Source organism: Harpia harpyja, chromosome 14, assembly GCF_026419915.1.
Source record: "Harpia harpyja isolate bHarHar1 chromosome 14, bHarHar1 primary haplotype, whole genome shotgun sequence".
Classification (NCBI taxonomy): domain Eukaryota; kingdom Metazoa; phylum Chordata; class Aves; order Accipitriformes; family Accipitridae; genus Harpia; species Harpia harpyja.
The window spans coordinates 18,561,717-18,580,456 of record NC_068953.1 but is presented as its reverse complement, the minus strand read 5'-3'; the positions used below and the strand labels follow the sequence as shown (position 1 = coordinate 18,580,456).

At 46.7% G+C, this 18,740-nt stretch overlaps 1 protein-coding gene across 3 annotated transcripts in view; it reads right to left on the bottom strand.

The window, feature by feature from the left end:
* Positions 1-1,540: 1,540 nt before the first annotated feature.
* IGDCC4 (immunoglobulin superfamily DCC subclass member 4) overlaps positions 1,541-18,740 on the bottom strand; it is a 103,923-nt gene continuing 86,723 nt past the window's right edge. For all 3 annotated transcript variants that reach the window (XM_052808361.1, XM_052808363.1, XM_052808364.1), the window contains 6 exons: positions 18,385-18,555; positions 17,721-17,858; positions 17,118-17,223; positions 15,839-16,073; positions 8,518-8,682; positions 1,541-6,682 (listed from right to left, as the gene is read on the bottom strand). In XM_052808361.1, coding sequence (XP_052664321.1) covers positions 6,152-6,682; positions 8,518-8,682; positions 15,839-16,073; positions 17,118-17,223; positions 17,721-17,858; positions 18,385-18,555 — 1,346 coding nt within the window. In that variant the 3' untranslated portion in view covers positions 1,541-6,151. The remainder of the gene's footprint in view (positions 6,683-8,517; positions 8,683-15,838; positions 16,074-17,117; positions 17,224-17,720; positions 17,859-18,384; positions 18,556-18,740) is intronic.

Here is an 18,740-nt window from a genome sequence, read left to right as displayed (position 1 = left end):
CGGAGGAGTTCCCATGAGATGCAGTTTCCACCACTGGTGTCCGCTGAGCATCCATGGACCATCCCTGGCCACCTCACTGCATCACGCAGCCCATCACCTCATGCTGTGTCGTTTCCCGGAGGGTTGAGCTGGGCAATGCACTGCACCGGGCACTTGTAACTTACTGAAGTTACCCGAGACCACAGAAGACCCAAGCCAGCTGTAGTAATATTGCCAGCTGCAGTAATATTGCCAGCTGCATCGCAGCATAGCGTATTGGGGCAATAAAGGCTGTGAAGAGAAAGAAATGCAAACAAACACCTCGCTCTTATCTTCACTTCTGCATGGTCCCGGCTCCCCTGTAACTGCTGTGTCTGTCCATCTCTGTTCACCCATGCCATCCCACTGTGTCCCCTCTTGGCAGCCTCCCACCAATGTCTCATGCTGCGAACTGAGAGCTGGAAGTGGGATTTGCAGTCACCCATCACCCCCCCAAGGTCCTTCCTTGCTCATTTGTGGGGTTACCTGTCATTAGGAGAAAGACTCATCAGAGTTACGCAGTCTGTCTGACAGAATTCCCTTTAACCACTATCGGAGAATACTATGCTAAGTGCAGATTTATTACCTCTGTAATGCAGATAAAATGAGATTTTATGGCTCTGTAGTCCTGGCAGCATAAAGTAATAATGGAAACTATCTACTCAAGTAGGGAATGCATCCAAGGAAGAAAGGGAGATGCATGGGAGGTTAATAGTGTGTCCTCGGGCACTGCCAGATATCCTCTAGCTGATCTTGCTGGACACAAGCCACTGAGTGTTCAGCCCCAGCATGCCATCCGAAAGAAGTCTCACCATTCATTTGCTAGATGCTTCTGCTTACTTTTCACATTAAAAAATTCCCCAGCAAGATAACACATGAAACTGGATAATTTTGATTTTCTTTCTCTTACAGGAATCAGTTCAAAACTGAGAAATGAGCAAGCATCAAGAAATGCCTAATGAACCCAAACTCTGCCCGCATCTGAAACCCCAGAAGAATCCCTAAGGAACCAGGCACCCACCATCATCCCACATTCCCAACATCCACGGTTACAAGCTCAGGCACTGAACTGGCACAAGCATGAATCCTGTGTCCTGCTCCCGCCGCTGCTTCCCACCAGCGAGGTACAACCTTGCCGTGGAAGGTGCTCCTCCACGCTGCCCCAGGTCTGCCAGCTGCAAGGTCTTGTTTGGATCCATCCACAAGTGAGTTACTCAGATAAGCACGAGGCTGGATTTGAGCTGTTAGCAAATGCACACAAAGGCCCCCCACACACCACAGGGCACAGCTCTGGCCAGGTTGACGTGCCTGCAGGGACACCTTGCAGGTCCATCTCTAGCAAACTCACGCAAGTAGAGTGCTCTCTGACCATCCCCTCTGTGTTTTGAGGGGCAGGGTACAGCCCAGCACCTAACAGCAGATTTCCCAGGGTCCAGCCACTCCAAGCACAGCTGCAGGATCAGGCTTCCATGACAGCTTTCTCTGTAACGAAGAGCTGTAACAGACTGAATTGTGAGACAAATTCCACTCTTTTTTTAAAACATTTTATTAATAACCCATTAGTTAAGGAATATAAGGACAATGTCTTCTTACACTTTAACACTAAAGAGTATTTTGTGGAGTAAGAACAGTCTCTGAAGAAAGAAAGTTATAATTAAGTACAGCATGGAACCAAACACAGACACAATCTTCAAACGAGATCAAGTTCTGGTTACACATCCTTATGCATTGTGTAGAAAATTAAATCAAATTTAATTTTAAAATACAAGCAAGGGAATACAATAACAGAACTAGATGGTAGATTTCTGCTGGACTAAACACCTGTTTTCTAATAAAAGTATTGATTAGAAAAGACATGATGATCCCTTCAAAACATCTATTTCTAATGAGATAAAAAACATACATAGTGCTCTACTAAAATGGTTGTTTTCTTACACAGCATATTTCACGGGCTGATCTCAGGATTGTTAGCTAGTACTGCAAAAAATTCTCAAAACCTAGATTATAAGTTATCTCATTTGAACTATTTAAACCAGAACTTTGCTGTCTGTTAAGCAAGAAATCAAATCAACAAAAAGTTGAAAGATATTTTTATCCATGTGTTTCATGTAACAAGGAATTAAAAGAAATAAAAGGTTGAGAATTGTGACTCTCACAGCAGCATGGGGAATATACAGTTGTGTAGCCAAACAGTAACATTAATACTACAAAATTATGCCAGTGAGACAAACCTGACATTTTAACAATGTAAAACAATATATACCAGCAAAAAGTTGAACAGCAATAATCTTTAGTGTTACTGAAAGGAAGAAAAGGGAGAAAGGAGCCTGATGTGTAAGAACATATATTAAGTATGATGGGTAATTAAAGGTAATCAACAGTTTGTGTGCCTGTGAGAAATCTGCAAGTAAGCTACTTATTTCATGATAAAAAAATATATGCACTGGTTGTTTCAGCTTTACACATAAAATATGTATTATCTGTCTTCTTCCATTCATTTCTGGCTGAGACTAGAAAGGTCCCATGTGCATTCAGGACAGGAGGGACCTGGGGCACAGCCGAGTTAGACAAAGACACCCAGCGCTCTGCATGGACACATGTTCGTACAGAGAACAGCTTCGCTGCTGCCGGTCAGTGGTGATCTCTTGGCTCTGAGAGAACTGCCTTGATTTCTATAGCTGAGGTCTGGCATACCAGTCCACGGCCACCACAGCACTTGGACATCCAAACACTGCCAGTTTCACACTCTGGTGGGGTGTAACGAGATCAGAATAAGCCTCAGCGTGAGGAGACAAACTATTTTTGTGATGCATAAGCAGCATTGTTTGCACTCTGCTGCATCTCCCCCAAAGCTCTCAGAGCACATAACTAACTTGGTGGTTTCATGATAGGCCCAAGGTAATCCAGGGGAATGGTGCTTGTGTCGGCTTCAGTGACAGGCAGGGATAGCTTTTAGGCAGATGAGCAATGCTCACCCCATGGCTATATGATTGCTAAAGTCAGTACAGACAAAGCAGAGGGTGCATGTACAAAGGAGCGCCCCAGAAACTGTGGCACCCTCCTAAATCAGCCACTGGACTATGCCTCCATCCCCACAGGCCCCTGGATGGAAAGCTCAGGGCTGGTGCATGATCTGCCGCAGGTACAGTGTCATGACAGGGAGCCGGGAGAACTCCAGTGCCCTAGTCATACCCACTGCTGGCCAAACTCCTCCCGGTGCTGCCCTTCAGCAGCCGAGACGCTCAGCAGAAGTGGTCCTTTGGCATACTGTCATGCTTGCGGGCAGATGACTTGGTTTTAGAGATGAAAGGAGGTCACCAGAGGCTCCTCTGGAGGGAGCTTTTTGGAGAAGGGTCCTTCTCCCTTTCTGCACATCAGCAGCGGCTGGTGCGGCTTGCAACAGGATCTATTCTGTCAGTGAGGAAGAGCAAGGACTCTTCCATGAAACTAGCTGCAAAGTGAGATCCAGCTGCAGAAATCTACTCCCACCCTCTGCAGCTAGTGCCCGATACTCCCCAGCTGGAGGGTTTATACCTCTGTAATTGCATCCGCTCCCATATAACTGTGAATTGCCCTTATTGCCTGCAATAACACTTCACTGCCTTATCTGTAACCCTGCTAAGTCATTAGTTTCAAAGTCTTGTGGCAGTGAGTTCTGGAGGTTATTTACACACTTCCTCTGCCCAGTTACGATTTCTTGCCTTTCTAGCTTCTTGCTCTGGTAGCGCACACACTAATTCCTGCCAAGCCTGCTCACTGGCACTGATTTCCAGTCTGTGCCACAGCCTTTCACAGTCATGGCACTTCAGAGCATGGAACAGCATTTCTGAGACTCCTCAGGATACCAAGCAGCTGCTAGAGCAACAGAGCAAGTACAACGACTGGAAATACAGCCATTTATCAGAACAGGGTGTCATGTTGGGAGGAGGTGCTGTAGGATGGGGAGAGGTGGAAGCTCCAATATCCTTCCCAACAGGGTATGTGGAGGCTTGGAGGTACTCCTCTACCGAAGAGCTGGAGCTAACAGGGTTTGATGGAGGACTGCAAGGACACAGGCTGGTCCAGCTCCACTCCAAACACAGGGCATACTGTGACACGGCTCTTCACAACAGAAGCAGGGATAGGGTGCTGGTGGAACAAGGTTCTCCTTGCTGCAAGCAGTGGTATCTCAGTCCAGATTTCACCACAAAAAACCCAAATCTAAAGTCTTTTACAGGATCCCAGGTCAGCACACAGCTCCCCACATAGCTTGGGAGGAATTTCAGTACAAAGAGAGGGAGATGGGCATCTTTTCCTCATTTTTTAAACAAACAAATGGCCTGATCTCTGAATCCTCCAGGAAGGCAGAACACGTACCAAACACCCAATGAACAGAATTACCGATCCTTGTTAACCCCGAGGAGCTGGTCCAATGTGTAGCATTCGCAGTCAATATCTGCGAGCCTGAAACAGGGCAGAGACAGGCTAAAGAAAAGGTAGAGAAAAGTTCACCCCACACCAGAAGGCCAGGCTGAGAGACACGTCAGCAGTAAGCAAACAGTGTCAGCAAAAGAGTCACTGGATGATTTTCAAACCAGACTGACTGGTATGAGACCAAAATTTTGATTTTAATTTTTAAGCTCTGGTGGTGCTCTGCTCTTAAAAAAACCCAACCAACCAAAAGCACTTTGGCCAGGACTCTCAGAAGTGACTGGAAAATGGCACTTATTCATCCAAAGCCTTCAGCAAGTCCACTGCTTCCAGAAGGCTGAGAGCTGCTCTCTGGAGATCAAAATCATCCAAAATGTCTCCACTTGGGCACAAAAGAAAAAAAAGAAATAGATGTCCCCAAGATCGCAAGTTACTTTTGCAATTGTTGGTTCTTTTTTCCCCAAGATCACGAATTAATTTTGAAATTGTTGGTTCTTTTTTCTCTTTGCTAGTATAAGCTTGTTAAGGAAAGATGGATCAACATCCCACCAGCTGAAGCAGCCTCCTTTGGCCAGCTCCTGCAAAACACAGTCCTACAGAGAAACACAACCCAACTCTCCAGCTGTAGGGAAGGTGTCCTACAGCAATACTTAGAAACAAAGCAAGAGAGACATCAGATCTGCAGCACTATGCATTAAAAAAGGGTCAACAACCAGTGCAAACATATTCTTTAGGAAAAGGCAGTATAAGAATAAGTTAAAACCTATAATGGACTATAACAAAAGAGTAGATATACTGCTTTTTTTCTCCAACAGACATGAGGTAGTTGTGTTGTTAGGGAGGAAAAATAAAGTAAGAGAGAAGTAGTAAAAATGCTACTCTATACCACACACTACTCCACTTTATAAAATTAAATAATATAAAGATGTTCCAAGGAAATAAAAATACATGTTGTACATTAAAAGGACAGATGTGTACCTAAAATATTAGGTACAAGAACCTACATAAAGCAAAGTCTAGGTTGGTGAAATGACCCAGACACTGAAGAAGGTTCTATATAGTACAAGTTGTTAGAGGCACTCGTAGAGTGTGTAATAAAAGGCCACTACGTCAGTCTGCTAGTAATAGTTACTGCGGTAGCGTACAAAGAGAGCCTTATAATCCTTTTTAACCACGGGAGGGCAGAAAAGGCTGGTGGTTACAGCTCACTGAATTTGTTTGTGTTGGCTTCCACCCCCTTGTGGGACTCCTCTGGCAAAATTCATCCCAACGCTGCGAGGCAGTAGGTAGTGCCAAGGCTTTCCCTGGTGAAGAGACAGTTGAGAAGAATCGCTCGGTGTACCCTGCCTCTTCCCAGCATTAAAAGACGTCTTGCCAGTTGCCTTGAGGACTACAGCTAAGTGACAACCCCAGTCTAACGCAGAATGCTCTGTTCTAGCCATGGTTTCATGTCAGACTTTGGCAGATGGCTCAATCCTGCTCCCATTAACACCAAGTTACTCATCATATTCAGCGGGAAGAAGATGAGCCCTTACCAATCTACCTACTGATTTTCTGAAGGCAATATGTACAGCTGACAGGTCCAAATCCTGTTCTGGTGAGATGCTGCACCTTCTTAGCTCCTGCTGGGCTCAGTGAGTCAAGGGCATGCGGTACCTCACAGGGACAGGCCCTTACTAGCGCTTCTAGCTCTCCCATGATCAAAATCAGATTAGTTCACTCTTTAATGATTGTGGACACATGCCATGTTCTCAGATGCTGAGGATGAACTGGTTAAACCAGAGTTACTACAGAGGGGGCCCTCCTCTGGGGCTGGGGAAAGCAATTGGCACTTGACTGGCTGCACATCCCCCCTGCCTTCCTGGATGGAGTCCGAATCTCCGCTCTCCACTGAATCCAGACTTTCCCCGTGCCTGTGGAAGCCATTGGTGAGCCCACGGATGCAAATGGCCTCTGTTTTGTTAGTCTTTCTGCCGGTACATAACAGCTTGTCCTGGGCCTGAACTTCAGAATTGCCCGTGCAGTCCACCAACACTTGGCTAGCGTCCTGCTGGGTGCTGGGAGAGCCGGGAAGAGCCAACTCTCCGGAGGGGAGCTCTTCAGGCTCCTGGTCCTCAGTTTCTGTCTCTTCGCTCTCCAGGGTGTGCAGCTGGGAGTCGTAGTCTCTGTCAGAGGCTGAAAAATCAGAATGGACAATGACCTCTGCTTCCACTTGGTGGAGGCTGGCTGGCGGGTGGCTTTTCTTTGCTTCATTCTGTTATCAAATAGGGGAAAATTAAAAAAAAAAAAAAAAGAAAGAAAAAAAAGAGTAAATGAAATTCAGATAATTGAGGCTGTGACCCAACCAAGCACTGAAATTTATTTCTCTTTAATCCCACAGAGTGCAATGGGATGTACACGTGCCTCTATTAAGCATTATCTTGATGTGTTTCTCAGAGCTGAAGTCTTAAGAAGCATCTCAAATCACCTCAGGATCATTATTCCTGTTTTACATTTGGGAAAGCAAGTCCCAAGGGAGTGAAGTGATTCACACACAGCTTCTTGGCAGGCTGGAGCAACCATTCCTCCAAGCCTCTGTCAAAGACCACATTTTCAAAACTCACCAGTCTGTTTCCATATTAAGGGCCAGATTTCTAGAGGGTGAGTGGGGAGCGCTCTAGGAAACTGGCTTCTGAGACAGGTCATGATACAGACCCCACAGTAGCTACCAGGGCTCCCTTCGCCTTCGTGGTTTAATTTTGGCCACGTACCACAAAATGTTTGTTTGTTAGAACCCTGGTCACAGCTTGCAAAAGTTGGTGTAAATTCAAGCACTTTAATTCAGAAAGAAAACAATCAGTTCTCCTCCACAGCGTTTAAGCAGAGTTCAGGCTACAGGTCTCCACAAATCTGCTAGATTATAATTCAATCATTTAACAAACAAATTATTCTGGAAGCTTACAAAGAGCTATCTAGGCAATCAGCGCTCAGATTCTGGGCTGAGTGTGATTTAGTAGCAAGACGACAATTCAAAGTATGGAAGTGATATCCCATGTGTAATTTGCACTTTCTGTTGAAGCCAACTTCATGCGTCATTTACATATTTTAACACTTTTCTCCTTTTGTTGACAAACTCTGATGGGTAAGCTGTGCTGTAAACAGTGCCCTGTAATTGGGTTGTAAAACATTGTCTTAACTCTACCCACAATGTTAATTACATCCTGTGTATAATTGATTTTCACACTACTATCTAGGAAGGAAACATAGGTAGGTTACTTATAAGTATTTGCTGGGGGTGGAGGGATGGGGGGTGATCTTTTTAAAACAGTAACCAAAGAAATCTTCGGGTTCAGAGTCAGCCTAAGCAGGTGTCAGCTTGCTTTGCTGAGACTGTGGCATGAACATCACAATCCTTGTACAAACTCTCCCAAACACAGGAGTGCATATTTTTTTCAATGAAGCAATATCAGAAACAGGATTTCCTCCCAATCTATGCACCCACATACAGATGACAAGTGCAGTGGAAATTGCTCTACCCTATCTGGAGAAGGAGTTTAAATCAACCCTTGATCTTTGACTCCTTTTACAGGCAAAAATGCAATCCCTCCTTCAGGCGAGCACACTGTAGATCTTAATGACTGTGCTGAGCATTGCAGCTCCTAACTCATTCGGCAGGCTGCTTGCTGCATGGCCATAGCAAAGACCCAAAGCAGACTGCTGCTGCCTGGCTTCGGTTCCTCAGGAACCAGGACTGCCACAACCCTGCTGACAACCAAGCTGTCTGACCCCACTTGACCATCACCAAAAGAACAAGCCCACAGCATGGGCCCTCAAGGGCTGGCTGGAGTCAAGACAGATGATCAGGGAAGAGTTCAGGCTTTGAGTGATGCTTGGAAAAAAACCCAAACAGCTTATACTCAGATCCCATCAGTCTCACTGGCATACACTCCTATACCCAGGAAAAAAAATAAAGCCATGATCAGCCAACTAAAGCTAGCTTAGAGAAGAAAATTTTCTCCTGTGCTGCAAAAAGGAGAAAGGGAGATGGGGAACATAAATGGAAAAAACACATCAGAATACACAAGTCAATAAGCCACCACAGACACCCACCATCACGGCATCGTAAACCAGAGCTTGTAACAAAAGCTTCTGTCCTGCACTGGAAGGGAGCTTCAGTGATCCATTCACAGCAGAAAGAGGCTCTTTTGTGATAGTGTCCCCATATCTGGCTATGCTGTTTGTCCAGGGCTGGTTGGCTGATTTATTCCATGAAGACTGCAGAAGAGAAGTGGGAGGAGAAAAGATGTGATTATCACAGATATGGATTCTTATCCTCATAAACCTGAAATGAGAAGCAGCTTGAAAAAGGAAACTGCAAGTTGTGAAAATACCATGGTGTTAGAAGATGCAAGTTAAATGCAGAGAACACTTCTGATAGCATCAAAATAAAAATGCTCATTGGAATGGACTTACACAGTCACTGCATTAGAACAGGCTTTATTGCTCTGCTACATGGTCTGATGCAGAGCAAGTGGATAAAAGTTGCCAGATGGTTCACAACTGGTTGCATAAGGGGCTTTCCACCGATTCTCAAATTTTGAGGCCAACGGGTATATCATGGCACAAGATATCATTTAAAGGTCCACTGAAATCAACTTCCTGCAAGGCTGCAAACAACTCTGAGCAGTATGAGCCTACTGAAAAATACAGCAAAGCCGGAAAGGAACAGGGATGGTGGAAACACGGAGCTGAATGATTATACTATTTGCTTTGGCACAAGCGATGCTCTGCAGCATGGAGAAGGACCCTCACCCATGTGCACTGGCACGTGTGCTCCAGTAAGAGTTGAAGACAATGCTAAACTGCTCACTCTGTGGTGCAGACAGATTTCCTGCTCTAAGCTAGGGCTTGGGTAAACACTCTGCCATTCCCCATCAATACAGAGGCACAAAACTGGGGGCCTTATTTTTTTTAATTTTTTTTTTTTTGCAACAGACCACCAAGCAATTCTTAGCTCAGCTTTAAATCCCCTGGGCAACCAGTGTTACCTTGTTTGTAGATCTAATTAAATTATATGGGCTGAACGCAATTTGTTCTGGGTTCTCTCAGCTTCCCCTTGCAATAAACTGTTGAATGCACACCTCTGTGTATGGGAAATGTGTGCCTTTAAGAGCTGAAGTTATTTAACAGCTCAGACTATTAGTTCACAGGCAGAAAAGTATTTTCTTTCCAGGTTTTGATTTTATTGGGCTGTCCTGCATTTACCTGAGCTCAGCCTTGTTACTGACTCGCATACATATATATATACACACACATACACACAGATGCACACTGATTTAAGGACCACATGAGCCAGTTATCTTGGGGCTTGTTCCACAGATGTTACACGTTGCCTGGATAGAAGCAAGAGGATGACACAAGGCTGAAGTGAAGAGAAAACCCTGGCCTGACACAACTGCGAGTGTGCATGTGCATACAGAATACAGGTGGTGTGGGCATGATGGCTGCGTAGGGTGAAGATATACGGCACATCTATTTAAACCCACTAACCATCTATTGCTCACTGTCAGGCAGGAGAAACCCAGGTTTCTGCTCTGCATATGTGGCCGCTACTTACACAGGTCAGATCTATTCCAACAACAGTCAATGTAGCACGAGTCCAGCCGAGACGGCAAGGAGATTTCTGACATCAGCCTGACCTTGTGTAAGTCATTTGACCTCCTTGTGCCTCGGTCCATCTGGCTGGAAATTAGGTAGAAATACATGACCAGATGTTGCATGTGAGCCAGGCATTCCTAAGTCAGCTATTTGGCAAGAAGCAAATGCTACCTCGTGCTGTTGGCGCTGGCAGAAGGCACATTAAAGCGCTCATGTATGTGCTGAAGGGTTGCCTGAGCCTTTCCCGAGCACTCTCATCCACCCTGACTCAAGTGCCAAGGGGGCTCAACACCTTGCGAGAGGCAGAGCAGTATTACATCCAAGCACTGACCAACCCCAAGTCATAGGAGCTCTGCTGCTGCCTCAGGACCAAACCTTAAGAAAACAAGTAGTAAAGGGCCTCATTTATAAGACAGCACCCTGCAGAACAGTGATGTCCAAAACTAGTGCTGTGGATATCAAGCATTCGCTAATTTAGAAGTGGATGCTGGAGGCAGCATCTTTGCCATTCCTCTCTGTGTAATCCCCAACAATATATTCTGAGCCAAGAACGTTCCCTAATTGCTCCCTTTCTAAGTGGACAATCATTAAACTACTCTTTAATAGCAAGAAATCAACCAAGCGATCACACACAGCTCACAGTAAGGAATACCACTACATGCGAGTGCTCAAGGAACGTGTTCAATTTGCTTCTGCTGCCGTCTGAAAGGCTTTCTGCAGCTACATTGCTGACTGATGGCTTCTGTGCCTTTTCCAAGGAACATACGTTACTGAGCAAATACTGCCTGGAAATTTCATCGCTGAACCTACACAAATATGCACACATGCACACAAATGTGTGTCCTATTATAGATGCTTACATGCATATTTGCTATCAGAAAGATCTGAGCATCATACGCATACACACACACAGAGCAAACTTGAAAACCTTCTTGCAGGCATCTTGCGAATACCAAAAAACATGGAAAGAAACAGGCAGCTTTACTGCAATCCCCAATGGACCATCTGTTAGCGGAAATGTCAATCTGCCATGTTTACATAGGTTTTGATGACTCTGGGAACAGCCTGTTCAGCTCTGGCTGAAATTGGCTGCAATGAAGAACAAACTTGTTTTGTACCAGTTTGCAACTTTCAACAAACAGAAAAAACCATCAGCCACACAACATGGCCTATTTCCCACATGTTGTTCAAGCACATTATGTTTGAGAGGAAAAAAAATAAAATCCCTCTTGAGGCTCAGTCTCCAAGGTTGGGCAGCAGCAATTAACTCTAGGTCTGTTTTCATCACAGACCTGAAGAAGGTCTTGTGTGCCTGAAAGCTTCTCTGCTTTTTTAAGCAGTATCTTTTGGTGTAATAAATGATACAATTTCTTTCTACTCAAGGGGAGCTAGTGAATGGCTGAAGGAAGGAAATGTTCTCTTGGCTTTTACAATAGAATAATGAAGGCAAGGAGTGTCAGTCTAATACTAATTTAAAGAGGGAAAAATCCCTTTGTCAATTTGCTGCAAACACAAGAATGAAAACTAATAAAAACATCTTCCAATAAAAGGTGTTTCCATTACAGCTAAATCCTTACCAAAGCAAACAAGCCTTTTCATTTTAGCCTTTTTATAGAAACTCTGACTGGTAAAAATGTGCCTAGATCATGTTACGTTTTCAGAGACAATTAATGATTTGAAGCAAATACATGAGCTGAGAACGAACATGTAGGAAATGCTGATCTTGAAACCTTCCCTGTTTTATGAGGATGGTTATTTAAACTAGCTTGAAATCCTGTGCAGAACAAAGCTGAGGACATTTCAGATGTGCTCAGCTTTTAAGGGTGTCGTAGTGGAAAGAAAGGATTCATTGCTGAATGGCACCACAGAGGTCGGTGGGAGTGGAAAAGCTCCATGTCATGCAAACATACAGGCATCCCTGCCTGCAGCTGCACCTCTAAACAAGATGCAACATAATACAGACCTCTTCCCCACCAGATAAAGGAGAATCTCTGCTAGCTCTCAACAGAAGCAGAGCTCTCATCTAAGACTTTTCAGAAAACACTGGGACTTTTTTCCACACAGAAAAGTTCCAACATGAAAATGACAAACAACCCGGGTAGATCCAAGTTCCCTGATGCATTACAGCTTTTGCTCTCCAAGTCATGGGGCTGCTTCCTAGGAAACGCAGTCCCCATGCGGAGGAGGCCCACAGGGAAGAAGCGGGGCAGCAAACGAGGGAGGTTCCAGCTCACAAGAAGCACAATGGCAAACATTTCCAAGCCAAAATGCTCGGGTTTGGCTTCATTCAATGAAAAGCTGAAGTCTTCCATGGAAAGCAGATGCCTTTTAACATCCCCCCCCACCCCCTAAATTGCTTGGCCCAAAAGCAGCAGTGACAGAGATGTCTGAAGCAGAGCCATTTTATCATCCTCAGTCCATCTGTCAGGGAACAGAGCTGCATCGCCACAGCCTGCACATTACGGTCTCATTTATAACACAGGCTACTGAGGGCATCAGTCTGGGGGTCACTTGAAAGGTGAAGAGAGTAAGAGAGGAAAATCACTTGTCAGTGTATTTACAAATCCTTGTGTGTGACCACTGGGAAAAACACAGAAAGGAAAGAAAAAGGCCCGCTAAATGGCCAAGCGTACTCCTGCCTAATGGAGCTGTCAGCCATCCAGAGGGGCCCTGTGGTGAGAGCTCGGCTGCAGCAGCACCTTGCCATCCTGCTAGCAGGGGCAGGGTGGCCAGGCGGCTCCTGTGGGCTGTCCAGCAGCACAAAGACTGTCCCACCTTCCACTTGCACCATCCTGCACCCCCAGCATTACTTGTAACAGCTCAAGAGGAATCACGGCCCTACGTTTGGAGGAACTGATGATCTTGACTTGAGAACGACCAAGGGGACTTCTTGAAACCCTTGCCCACGATTCTTTGCAGAAGTCGGTTCAAATCTCAGCATTGTTAAAGTCTTCCTGCCCTTGGTCTCACTGCTCTCCAGTCCCCACACCTGCAAAGTGACATTCACTCACTTCTGACTGCTTGTGGCACGGGGACAGTCCCTTCTTTGTGTTTGTACATCTCCTAACAACACTGAGCCTCCGATCTCCATTGGAACCTCAGGCTGCCACAAGAATAAAAACAATAAAGAATAATCCATGAAATGCTAAGTAACAAGCCAGCATGTGAAAAGCCTGCAAGCATGGCAGCATCTCTCACTGCCACTGCTAATGGCAAGTGCCACCCAACCAACAAAAAAGAGGTTTCAGGAGCATAACCTGAGGATGGAGAGGCAAGCAGGCAACTGGAGGTCACACAGGTCTGGAGCTGCCAGTTGCTCGGCATCACAGCTATACAAACCTCCCCAAGAGTGGCAGCAGCATTGGACTAAGTCTGTCCCAACCAACATCCTGAGCTCTATGGTGACATGATACGCTGTTAAATTAAAGGGATCCTTGAAATATTTATTCACTCCCTTTCTTTATTGACTAGGACTGCAAGTGATAGTACCTGAGCTAGAGCACCCTGGGAGCTTCCCCTTGCCAGGCTGGACCAGGAATTTCCTTCCACAAGGATTTTCTCTTTCCTGTGGCTCTACCATATTCCTTGCTGTGGGTTTTCATAGCCCCAACCACACACAGCATGAGAGAATAAAAGAGAAGGCAACAAAGGCCTTTTGGCCTGGTCATTCTAGGGTACAAAGCTCCTGGCCACACTCAAGCAGGACCTGGGGGAGTTTTGGCAGCCTAGCTGAAACGGCCACTGGAAGAAGCTATTTGCAGTGTACAAGACAACCCAGGGAACCTACAACCTGCTCTTGGGCCTCGGCTAGTAGCATTTTGTCTACAAGCAGGGAGATGCAGACACCCCTAGCTGCACCTCACTCTGATTTACATCTGTTGTGGGGACCAGGCATGTGTGCACTGGTCCGGCCATGCTCATGAGACCTGCCCAACTCCTTCACCGCCCTGCCAGGTAAAATGACATCGCTATCTGGACACATGGCCTCTTGGCAACTGCAGCATAAAGATGTTTTTGGCCTGAGACTTTTCACTTCTCACTTTCACAGAGTATGGGGAGGATGCAGTGGTGCTTAGCGCTGGCTCAGGTGGCACTTCCCACAGGAACTGGGCAGTGGAGGGAGCACGGCCTCCTGCGTGGAAGCACATCTCCCTCCAGTGCCCACTCCCAGCAACAACAGCCTGTTGCTCCTGGCCGTCACTCGAGCTCTCCTTCACCTGCCAGGTCATCCTCACCAGCCAGCACAGGTGACAACATTGCTCTCTGGGTGGCTGCCTGCAGCTGCTCCTCAGTGATCCTTGCTTCGCTATCCACATCCATCAAAAAACCAAGCTCTTTATTCTGCTGGCAAAAATCCTCAATGAATTCAAGTCCCAGTGGTCTTTCCCCATCCACCTATGGAGGCAGAGACACTACAATCAGAATTGCCCCACTCCCCAAAGCTCTGTTCTCTGAACATAACTCCACTGCTGGACGCTGCCAGCCTCTGCGACAGACACTGGGGGCCCCAGGCTCTTAGGCTAAGCCCCGAGCAGCCAGGCCTTGGCACTGCCCTCTCCAGCCCCTGCTCTGCACACGTTAAAATCTTCGTGTAAACCTTTGCAGACAGGATTGTTGCTTTGGAAGAGAATCTGGATATGCTGCCCCCAGAAAGGCCTCCCAAGGGAGGGAACTTCCCCCCACCCCAACCTGTTGTTAGGGTAAGTCACCATCACTGAAAACATTTGTTCCTTATTTAACAGAAAAAGCTGTAGGAAATTCCTCACACTCTTTGGCTTGGGTCCAGACAGGCAGCTACATTCCACCAAAATCCACAGATGCGGCTTGGCTGCAAACTGCCTCTCCTTCAGCTGAGCGCTGATCTGCCACAGCACTTGGGGATGGCCAAGAGCACGGCTTCAGCTCACAGGACTACTAAAGCCCACAGAAGACATTGCATTTCCAAAAGACCATACCTGCACTGCCACTAGCAGCAAGGATGGGTCTCGTGGTTAGCCAGGTATCCTGAACTCACCTTCCCCCAGTGACACACGAGCGCATCATTGATGCAAACGTGAAATCCCATGCGCTCACAATGCATTTGTTTTACTGAACCTCCTAATTACTTTACATGCTCTCCCTGGGCTACAAAGAGAGACATAAACAGATTAACTAAATTAGGCCAATTAAAGGTTCCCTAATGGAATGAAATGTTTCAGGCAAGCTTGAGAGAAGAAATGGGCAGGGAGGAATGAAAGACAATGCAATGTCAGGCAAACCAAGCAAGGCAGGAAAAGACTACTTCAAAAAACAAGGTTCACAAATAAAACAATTTCACCTCTTGTATATCTTCAAGGGTATTCCAGTGAACACGCTATTTATGGACAAAGCTCCTTTTACTCTAAGCAAAAAGAGTATCCTGGAAGGCAGAGCATCTACTCTAGACATCACGCTTTCTCACGCCATCTATATGCCACAGCAACAGCAATAGTGCAGCTTTCTGCAGCACTAAGTTTGGTACTGCTGCTCTGGGCATGAGGGGCCACTGTCCCAGGAGATGAAAAGGGGTGGTAGACGGCACAGGGATCCCAAACTTAGATCTGACAGCCAAGACTGAGCCAGTCAGTTTTACAGAGAGTGAAATGCATGGCTGCCCAGCACCAGCCTGCAGCCAAGACCACTGACACTTTGCAGAGCCAGGACAGCATCAGACCCTGGCTTCCCAGCAGTGACACACCAAACAAAGGCTCTTGCCTAGGCTGGGAGCCCAGTCACCACATGCCTGGGTCCTTACCTTCCTCTTCCCATGGACAATGTCCTCAGGGAGGCTCGTGTGGATGAGGCTGTGCACTTCTGTCAGTTCTGTGATGTCCCCCAGGGGCATGGGTGCATCCTCTGGGACTGGGGACATGAGGGACTCCAGCTCATGTGAGTCCAAGGTGGCACTGGGAGCTGCCACCCCTTGCCTGCTCCGGTGGTAGTAAGTGTGGTTGCTGGCTCCCTGGGAATCCAGGTCTGGCAGGGTGTCCCTGAGGGAAAACAAGCAAGAGCTGACATCTCTCATGAGCCTCACTTTCCTCTGTCCCAAACAGCCACAGACTGCCAGATAAAGTGATCCCCTCCAGGCCACTCAGCCTGTCCTTGTGGAAGTGACCAGGCCCAAGCCCCTGCCCTGACGCTCCTGAGGAAGACGATCCTCTATCCACATCCTATTGTAACAGCTTTCACTGCCATAGCCTCTCCCCAGCTGCATCTCTTCACCACCTTCACTAATCCTAAAGCTCATACAATGCATGGTGCTGGATGCAAAGCCCTCCCCTGGCCATTGGGTCACAAGGGCAGCAGACAACACGAGTCCCAGCACTAGACCAAGTGCTCTCTAACCCCTGCCCGTGGGGAGTTGTGTCGCTCCTGTCATCTCTGGTTTACAGGTAAGAGGTGCAACAGGACAGAAAAGTTTGGTGGCCACATTAGGACAAGAATTCAGAAGCTGCTTGTTGCTAGTCCCAAGATCTGCTGCCAGCTCAAAGCTCTTCTCAACAACTACGCTGGTTTCTGATCATGGTCTTTCCAAATGCTTGTGGCTGGATTCAGACCTCTGGGATAGCAGGGGGTTTTGGGCTGAGTCCAATCCTCCTTAAACCAGCCTGTCATTCACTGGAAAATCTTTCATCATTTTCCCAACTGGAAGTCAACAAACCCTTTCCAAACATCCTTAGAGCTGTCCAACCTCAGAAGCAGAATACTGCCCACACTAATGGACACAGGTAATAATCTGGCAAATAGTGTTTTTTCCCCTTTTCTTTTTTTTTTTTTTCCTTTCTCTGACCCCCCCCATTAGTCTAAGAATGCAAATTAAAGAGAAACTACTGAGAAAATAAATCAGTGAAAAGACCATACTAAATATGTTCCTTAGCCAGCTAGCACTCCCAAGACTCAATCTTTGTATTAACTGATGTCATACACCACATCCCAAAGAGCCGAGCTGAACACAACGAAGCAGCTCAAGAGTGTTTTTTGTCTCCTTCCACATCAGCCTCCTTTACCTCCTGCAAAGGTGAGGTGACACCTACCTCTGCTTGCTGTTGCGGAAACTGGCACACATGCAGAAGAGTATGCAGAGCAGCCCTAGACAGACTCCCACAATGATTCCCGTGACAGAGTGGATATCCAGAACATCTAGTAGAGGAAGGACAGATTCATCATTTCAGCTGCTAGCAGGAGGAAGATACAAAGTGTCTGATGTTCAGAGAAGCACCAGCTTCACTAAAACCTATAGGTGATGCCTCTATACACATAAAGAAAGAAGATTACTTGGCAGTGAAAATTTAGAGCAGCTTAAAGCAAACTGGCACCTATGCACATTCATTAATTTCACGGTACGCAGGCCTAACAGAAAGGCAGCAAGACGCAGGTTGCATGTGCCCTTCCATAGGAGCTGGAAGAGAAATCAAGTTCAGCTGTGGGATGGGTTCTGGAGCTGCCTGAGGCCTGTGGAGCTGCACATCTGAGGACTCCACTGTGATCCTCTGCACTGGCCTACACACAGTCGCATCTTGCATCCTGCACAGTGACATCAGGCAATTGCTTGGCAAACAGAAATGCCACTGCTGACAAATTGCAGTCTTCAGCAATGCAACTCACTTCCTGTACTGGGACAAAGGGGAAATTCATACCAGACAACTTCTCCCGGAGGGTGTGCACATCCTTAACATTTGAATAGGGACCAGATCCCACGACTGTCTTTGCTCCCATCTTGAAGAAGTATCTGGTATCACTTTCCAGGCCATGCACTTCAGTGCTGAAGATATTTCCTGATCAAAAGCAAGTAGAAAAGAGGTTTAAAATATGCAGTTTCAAGAGTATTCAGACGCTGCAGCAAAGCAGCAGTGGAATTCTGTTGGACCCTCGGAAGTGAGGGATTTTGTGTCATGAGCTCTAAGAGGTAATTCATACACCTCCTTGGTACTAATGAACTCGCTGCTTAAAGAGCTGATCATACAGACTACACGTGGTGTTGCTGGCATACATTCTCCTACGAATTACTGGCTGCCAGCCTGTATCTGCAGGATGTTTGCCGGATGATAATGGCTATTTCAGCCCTAGACATGTACGATTTCACATCTCAGCAGTCACGTCCCTGAAGTCTCCTATTTGACCAGGACAAGGCCCAGCATACGCTCCAAGAAAGCTGGCAGCATGAGCTCTTGAATGTTTATTTTTATGTGCTCAAACTGAGGCAAAAATCAGGGCAGGAGGACTGACCAACTGGCTTTGTAGGCAGGGAAGGCAGGAGGAGGAGGACCTGGTGGAGTATTACAGTACTTCAAGGAGGCTCACCTTCTCGAGTCAGCAAGGTCCACATGTCATCTGGCTGCGTGTTGTTGGCATTATACAGGATGAGGTACTCCACAATGATGCCGTTGGGCTCGACAGGGGGGCACCAGTGCACCTGGACAGCATAGGGGTTGAGCGGGTGCAGCCGCAGGTCAGATGGAGGAGTCGAGGGACCTGGTAGAGCCAAGTAAAGACCCAGCGTGAACAGCAGAAAAGAGGAGGAGAGCATTCAACCTCCAGAGCATGACAACTGCTCTGTGCTTTCTCTGAATCCTTCTCAGTGGTGCCACAGCCATGTTTGCAAGCATGAAATGATGGGCAACCTGGGTGGCCAGACACCTCATCCAAACAAGCTGTGG